General features: G+C 38.4%; 1 protein-coding gene across 2 annotated transcripts; it reads right to left on the bottom strand.

Annotated features, from left to right (window-relative positions):
• Positions 1-6062: 6062 nt before the first annotated feature.
• On the bottom strand, positions 6063-6803 carry LOC124525276 (protein YIPF6-like). 2 transcript variants are annotated; one of them, XM_047097720.1, is made up of 2 exons: positions 6717-6776; positions 6063-6596 (listed from the first exon to the last, which is right to left on the bottom strand). In XM_047097720.1, the coding sequence occupies exons 1-2, from the start codon at positions 6774-6776 to the stop codon at positions 6063-6065; spliced, it is 594 nt and encodes a 197-aa protein (XP_046953676.1). The 2 variants fall into 2 exon arrangements, with proteins under 2 accessions (XP_046953676.1, XP_046953675.1); XM_047097719.1 differs by having other exon boundaries at positions 6063-6803.
• Between the last annotated feature and the right edge of the window lie 1135 nt (positions 6804-7938).

Raw genomic sequence — 7938 nt, 5'->3', positions numbered from 1 at the left:
CTGGGTGGTTCCATCAGTTAAGTGCTAGACTCCTGATTTCGGCTCAGGTCATTATCTCACAGTTCATGTGATGGAGCCCCACATAGGGCTCTGTGCTGACAGCACTGAGCCTGCTTGGGTTCCTCTCTCTCCTTCTCTCTCTGCCCCTCCCCAGGTGGTGCTCTCTCTCTCTGTCTCAAAAATATAGATATTAAAAAGAATTAAAAAAATAAATTTAAGTAAAAAAAATTTTTTTTGAGAGAGAGAGTGTGTGTGAGCAGGGGAGAGGTTCAGAGGGAAAGAGAGAGAGAGAAAGAGAGAGAGAGAGAGAGAGAGAGATCATACCAAGCAGGCTCCACACATATCATGGAGCTGGACTCGGGTTTTGATCCCATGATTCTGGAATCGTGACCTGAGACAAAATCAAGAGTCCGAGGCTCAACAAACTGAGCCACCCAGGTGCCCCAGAAATGAATTTTGATATTAAAAGCACCCTGGTGTAGGGTCCTACTTTGGCTCAGGTCATGATCTCATGTTTTGTGAGTTCAAGCTCCGCATTGGGCTCTGCACTGTCAGTGGGATTCTCCCTCCCTCTCTCTACGCCTCCTCCACTTGTGTGTGCGCGCTCACTCTCTCTCTCAAAATAAATAAACTATATAAAAGAAAAAGAAAAAAAAAGCACCCTAGTGGAAAATTTGTTTCTCTTTGTTAAAAGAACAAATATTTCTTGAACTAATGGTTGGCTGTTCATTAAGAATTATAAACAAAGGGGGGCGCCTGGGTGGCTCAGTCGGTTAAGCGTCCGACTTCGGCTCAGGTCACCATCTCGCGGTCCTGGTGTTGGAGCCCTGCATCGGGCTCTGTGCTGACTGCTCAGAGCCTGGAGCCTGTTTCACATTCTGTGTCTCCCTCTCTCTCTGATCCTCCCCTGTTCATGCTCTGTCTCTCTCTGTCTCAAAAAAAAATAAATAAACGTTAAAAAAATTATAAACAAAGGTTTTTCTTTACCTTCAAAGTTATCTGCTAAAAAAACAAAACAAAAAACCGGATTCTATATACCATGAAAATACTTTTCTATGTCTATCTGGATTTTGAAAACTTAAGAAAACTGAGTCTTTCTATTAAAAATCTTAACAAATTTTGCTTATAACTATATAACCTTTGACATCTTTTTTCTTTTCTTTCCTTTTTTTTTTTGCCTTTGACATCCTTTATTGTCACTTTGTTAAATGCGTAACTACTGTTACATAATGATCTATGATCCCATTTAATCAAATGTTCAAACCTTTTGATGTGTATGTGTGTATATATACATATATATACACATATATACACACATTTTATATATATATATATATAGGAACATTTAAAAGATTTTCTGAGAAATAATTTCTTGGTGTATTAAAAATGACAAAAAATTAAAGCATTGTCGAGTAAGTGATGCTAAATTCTGTTAGATTATAATTGTATAGAGATGTTATTAAAATAAGTGTTTCAAAATCGTATAAAATCGTATAAAGCCCACAGAGACCTGATGTCCAGGTCTGTTATTATATTGAAGTGTTGTGTGTCATAGAAACAATCAAATGTCCTTGTCAATTGTATTGTCATGAACTCTCACCAGTTCTTTAGCCATGGCAGTTTTCAAGCTTTTTATTATTTACAGACATTTATGCTTCTGCTCAAATACTTTTATAAAAGCTTCCTGCCAATGTGTTTCATCTTCAGTGAGGCTCATGAAAAAAATAAAACATAGAAACAAAACCAGAAACTAAACCTCTGAGTATAGATTTCTGACAACCTTAAGATCATAAAACTGAGCTATGTAAAAATATCCAGAACTAGTGGAAAAACTGGATTCAAGCAGAACAAGACTTAATAACATGGGACTGAATGAACCAAGGAGGATTGGTAGCATTTTTATGACTTCATGCTCACTTAAAAAATGTTTTGTTTTCCCAGAGTTAAGGAAACATTTTCTTTTAAGCTAACTGACTTCTAGCAATTTGATGTATTACACTGTTGTAAGCAGGATTGAAACAGCCGTCTTTTCTCCCCACTTGAACCCTCCAAAATTCAGAACCTCACTGAGTACTCTTATATTTTATGGCAATGTATTTATTTGCATACATTCAGTAAGAATCTGTTTTCCTTAGAACAGGGACACATTGGAAACACTGGTTATATGACCAAGGCTTTGAGTGGAAAGTCCTACCTACCTGGGAAAGACATGCACAGACTCAGATCTGACCAGACAGCTTTAAGGAACTAAGGTTGACTTTATGGAGCCTATAAAGCCCCAAGAAGATGTCAGAAGATGAAATCATATGTCAATCACTATTATTGCTGCACTTAGGTAAATAATCAGGCCAAGTATTTTTCAAAACTAGACTTATTTTGCAAATAATATTAATTTGACTACCTTTGGTAAAAATGAAGTGATTATAGAGAGATTATATGTTTCAGACACAGCTTTGTACATAGTAGATTCTAGTACTGATCATCATAACAACTGGATTCTGATTTCTACAAGTGTCTTCCCATGCCTGGCAACAATTCTCCAAACCATCATTTTAGGGACTGTGCCTAGGGTACTGATTTTGGGGAGGTGGTGGGGAAGGTGTGAGGTCCCTTGGCTGCAGCATGAAACATTAACTATTGTCCTTTGCAATTTTCTTCCATTATCTTCACTGATTGTCAGCCTTCCATCTTGGGTCTGGCACAGCCCTGTGGTGCTAAGTGCTTTCTGGTCTGAAATTATACCTTACAGCTCCTGAGATAAAATCCTGGCTCCCTGCTTGCTTGTTAAGGAAGTTCCCAAACCTCTCTAAGCTTTAGTTAATTCATCTGTAAGATAAGATAAAGTTTATTATGATGATCAAAGGCCATCAGTCAAAACAGAGTATTCCTTGAGTGAACCATAAATCCCAGTTGTCTACTGGTTTCATGAGGCCACAAGGAAGTAGACTGGAATTTTGGATGCTTTTTTTTTTTTTTAATCTCACTTACCAGAACTTTGTCATATTTTCAAAGTGATTACTTGTTTTTTAATTTTTTATTTTTTAACATTCACACATTTATTTCTATCCAAATTGTCTCAGAAATTAACAGTCTAATGAAGAGTAACAATGTCAGTATTTTACCTGGAATAAAACAGCTGCATGCAATGGATGTCTGATCATATCATGATAGCATTTAGATACATTTCAATGACTTGATGACCCAAAGATTTGAAATGACAGGAGATTTTCATTTTCATCTCCAGGAATAAACAGGAAGTCCAGGTACAGTAAGTAGTTAGCTTATAAAAAGTGTACAATTAAATCTTCAAATACAAAGGCTTGCTAACAACCTTCTCATCACATCTGGGGAATACTTTATAAAAAGACAAATATAGTAAACAGTTAAATGCTTACCAGTCCCATGCTCTGGGACAAGCCCACCTTGCCCAACAAAACAAAACCCCATCAAAATAAAAAGATCCAATTGAATTTATGTAATAAGCCTTTTAAAATGCAAAAGACTTGAAAATTAATGGTATGGCTGACATTTATGACTACATGGCACATTCAAATATGTTTGCATCAGTTGAGTTTTTATAATCTGAACAGCGATTAAATCCAGTCTTTACCCTTCCTATTGCTAAAGAATATGACAGTGGAGGCTCAATCTCAGAAGCAGGAGCAGCAAATGACAAGCCACGACAGTAGTGATGCACCACACTCGGCAACGATCCACCACATTTGGTAATGATGCTCACACACTTGAGTTTCATCTAAAGCATGAAAATTCCCAATTCTTGGAAGAGGGATTCCTTTGTTAAAATCCCCTTCTCTTCTAGTCTTTCTTTCTATAATTAGCCATGTGCCTTTGCAGCAAATCAGGGAAAGCTGTGTTGAGGATTACAACTTCCAGATAACCAGGTCTTCTGCTACAGAAAACAATGCACTTTTTTTGCATATATTAAGAAAATATAATTTCTGCCATAAAATGGATCATTCATTTTGAGAAAGATAATCTCCATTTTACCCACCTTCATTTAAATCAAATAAAACCATTCTTGAAGTCACCAAAGAGCAACAGGTTAATATACAGAACAAGCTGCCTTAACACCCAATATGTATAACCCCCGCCACCCACCCCCACACAACCCCTTACTTCATTTGTGGCCCTAAAAATTCCTGACCAAAATATTTAGCCTGAATAAAATTCAGCAGATAATTCCCTTTTGAGAAACAGTATTATTTTTTTAAATTTTACATTATAACCATTGTGACAGAGTATGAAATAACTTTGGAAGAGAGATGTTTTTGGTAAGAAGTTAGAAAATTTCAGACAATGGAAATGGATGATACTTTTGGACAAATCAGAACCAGTTTCAAAATATTTTCTTTACCACTTTAAGACTGAAACATTGGCTTTGTGCTCACGGATTTATTTTGAAATTTAGAAGGGAAGCTGAAATAAAGATATAACCAAAAACTCTGGACAAGGCTGGGACAGAGGGGACCAACTTTGTCATGCTCTGTAATTTAATATCACTCCAGGAACCCATTTGTCCTAGTATTGTTCTTAGTTAAGCTGAGAATGGAGAAAGTGTGTTTTTAAAATTATATATCTATGTGTAGATAGTCTTTAGATACAAAATTAATAAATATTTAAATTCCATGATAAAGAAAAAATGTGGAATAAATTCCTATTTTTATAAGTAACTGTATATACAGTGGATGTTGTCTGCCTGACTCCCAATCTTTTGTCTACTAAGAGTTCTTCAATGTGCAATTTATAGAAGGCAGTAGCTCATATTACCTTAAAGGAACCCAGTTTAGCTTAGAAATCAGCCTTCCCAGACACTCTGCTCCCTGAAAAGCCCTCACACTTGTGTGTATAAATAGCTGAGAATACAAGCAGGTGAACATGTGCAAAAAAAGTACTTGTCTAAAGAAGAGTTAATTAGATTTACAAATAAAGTCTAAAACCAAGAAAATATATTGCTATTCCCCAATCCGACAAGCACATCTAATGAAAAACTGCTAAGCCCACTATGAAAAGGTGGCAGCTGTAAACCTAACTCATTCTACGTCATGCTCTAAGCATCTAGCTGTTCTGTGAACCAGCCATCAGAACACTAAATCCCTCCGTGTTCACATGGCTAAGTGCAGGCTTCTGATTTAGCTTTACTTTCTGGTTAGAGGCCAGACTACGCAGAATAATTCTTTAGAGTTATGCTGTATCCAAACTACCTCCTACTGTTAAGAAGAAAGTGCCCACATGATAATATGAATGAAGGACTAAGGTCTTCCACCTGGATAAGTTCAAGCACTGGTCCACAGAGAGCTTTAATCAAAGGAAAATTATATGGTAACTGCGAACAGTTTGCATATTCAGAGCTGGGGGGGTAAGATGAAAAATTAGAGTGTCATTGAGGTGCTGTTAAGCATGGCAGAAAGGTGACTATATGGAAAGACTAAAGAAGCCAATTCTTTAGCTGCCCTTTGCTTTTTAAAAAAGCAACAAGTGTAGAATTTTCCCCTGTCAAAATCTGAACACTGGTGAATGCATGTTTTCTCCTACCCAATTATGAAACCCCTTCCCAACCTCTGTCATTGCCTTTTTAAGCCTAAGAGAGAAATAAAAGAAAATGGATACAGACTATCCATTCTTATTTATGAAGAGAGAGGCATATTCTAATAGTCATAAGGCAATGTATTTAAGAGCTGCACCTGAACTGGTATTCTCAAAACTGAAAATACACTTACTAATTCTACTCAACTTGCAGGATGTATCCATGTGCTTTCTAAATCATTGGTTGTCACTCAAATGGACCACAGTGACCCTATCATGCCTTAAGGCAGCACTATACTGTGTATACTATGTATTTTCAAGAAGTGACATTCAGAGGAAAAGGACAACCTTTCAAACATCAGTTCCTTATATAAGTGGCGATGGTGCTTTATGGCTCCCATTTCATCTCAAAATATCTCCAAAATTAGACAAAAGAGGGCCAGAGGCAAAGCTCCATGGTGAATTGTATCCTTCAGATGAGCTTTCAATTCACTGGCTTTTAATTTCCATTTCCTGATTTACTTGGGAGTGAAGGTGAGAATCATCCAATTGATGACAAAATAGAACAAGAAAACAGGATAAATGGCGAGGGCTTTGCGGTTTGGAGGCTGGCTATCGGCAAGAAAAGCTGTAGAGGCTGCTATAGACCAGGCAAACATCACAATCACCACAAAAAGCCGGACCATGAAGTTTATTGGTCCCTGCTCGGCCAAAAGGACCAACTGGCAAACCAGCATTGACACTGTTAAGGGAAGTATACGGTAACCCAGCACACAGAGGCTCTGGAAAAAAGATAAGTTTCCTTCAAGAAGTTTTGAGTTGAGGGTGGTGGTAACTGCACCAAACCAGACAATGACAAAGACTTCTGCAAACTGGGGCCCTCCATCCTTTTCACTATCTACAGAGCTTCTTTGAAGCATTAATGCAAGTGTCACACAAAGGATCAAAGGGCCCCATAAATCCCAATCTCTCAAAAGACTATTACTTTTTCTTGGGTACAAAACATGCATGAATTTTTTCCCAACAGCTTTTAGATCACGCATAATAGTATTCTGAACAGATTCATTTAACGTGGATCTGTCAAATTCCCGAATGTGAGATCTCATAGGAATGGTGAATTCTCCTTCTTCCACGAGGATGTCTTGTGAGATGGATATATCGGAAAGGCCTGCAAACAGGGGCCTGGGCCACGTTGTCCCTGGCTCTCCCGAAGACTCTGCTGCTTTCGCCATCTTGGCCCTCCTTCTCCCGGGTTGCTCCCTACTTGTTTTTCTTAATTAAAAAACAGAAGAAATTGCTGGAAGGACAATGGCCAAGGTCCCTCTGAGAATCCTTAAAAACACCCCCTGCCAAGTTGTTCATGAAAGCTCTAATGGGGGGAGACAAGCCAGGGAAATGATGCATTCCTGTCCCATCCCCAGGACGACCATGTAAGCAACATGTGACACTATTGCTCATGAGCCAGGTCGCTGGTTTGGTTAGTTGTTCCACTTGATAATTAAACATCCACGTACTCTGTATTTTCACAAAAACCCACTACCTTTTCCATTAGATTACAAATAGGTCAAGACTTAGACACTGACATTTTAAGGCAACTGTTGACTCATGTTTTCTGACAAGTCCAGTTTGGAGAGTGAATCCACTAGAAGTGGAGAAAGTAGTTTTTGACCTGCTGATTATTTTTCTGAGAACGCACAAGAAAAGAGGGGAAGAACACCAGCTTGATCACTGATGAGCAAGATTCACTGAGGTGAGTCCAGGAGGCAGCATTGCATTTTGCCCAAAGATCTACCCACGATTGACCTCTTTCAGTGCATCATGCCCATTTGGGGACCCAGTAAGCAAGGAAAATCTGGGCAGAAAGCTATGATGATGGAAGCTGGTTTGGTTGAGAGACTCCAAGTGCACCTTAGTCCTTTATTCTCCATCCAACCTTGAGCAGAGAGCACACCTGAGGCAGTGTGTTGGAATGGCTCCAGCTGAGAAAGTTGTGGCCTTCTGACCCTAATCCTCTGTCCATCTCTGTTGGGTCCTGTGACCTCAGGTGCTTTTCCCTCCCCAGACCTCAAGGGCTTGTCATGTGTCCTATTATTTCTGGACTGTTTGACAGTTCTCAAGTCTTCAGTGATATATCTTAAGATATGACCCTAACAAGGGTGTTTTGATGATAAGGGCCCTCTTAAATACCAGAACATCATGAATAATAATATAGCAGCTATATGCTAGGGATTGTATGCTGACTGCCATATAACTTATCCTCTATAATCTTTGCAATACCCTTCAAAAGTAGTCATTTTAAATCCAGAATATCATTTCAGCTAAGTTCCCAAACTGGTTCTTTTTTTTAATGTTTATTTATTTTTGACAGAGAGAGACAGAACATGAGCAAGAGAG

The sequence above is a fragment of the Lynx rufus genome, unplaced genomic scaffold (genome assembly GCF_022079265.1).
Source record: "Lynx rufus isolate CCGP_SWC_20201006 ecotype Redwood Valley unplaced genomic scaffold, mLynRuf1.p SCAF_10, whole genome shotgun sequence".
Taxonomy (NCBI): Eukaryota; Metazoa; Chordata; class Mammalia; order Carnivora; family Felidae; genus Lynx; species Lynx rufus.
Note: the sequence above shows the minus strand (reverse complement) of the source record. Positions and strands in the feature narration are given on the sequence as shown.

Coding starts and splice junctions, on each gene's coding strand:
- LOC124525276 (XM_047097719.1), bottom strand. CDS start 6,776: ATGGCGAAAGCAGCAGAGTCTTCGGGAGAGCCAGGGACAACGTGGCCC.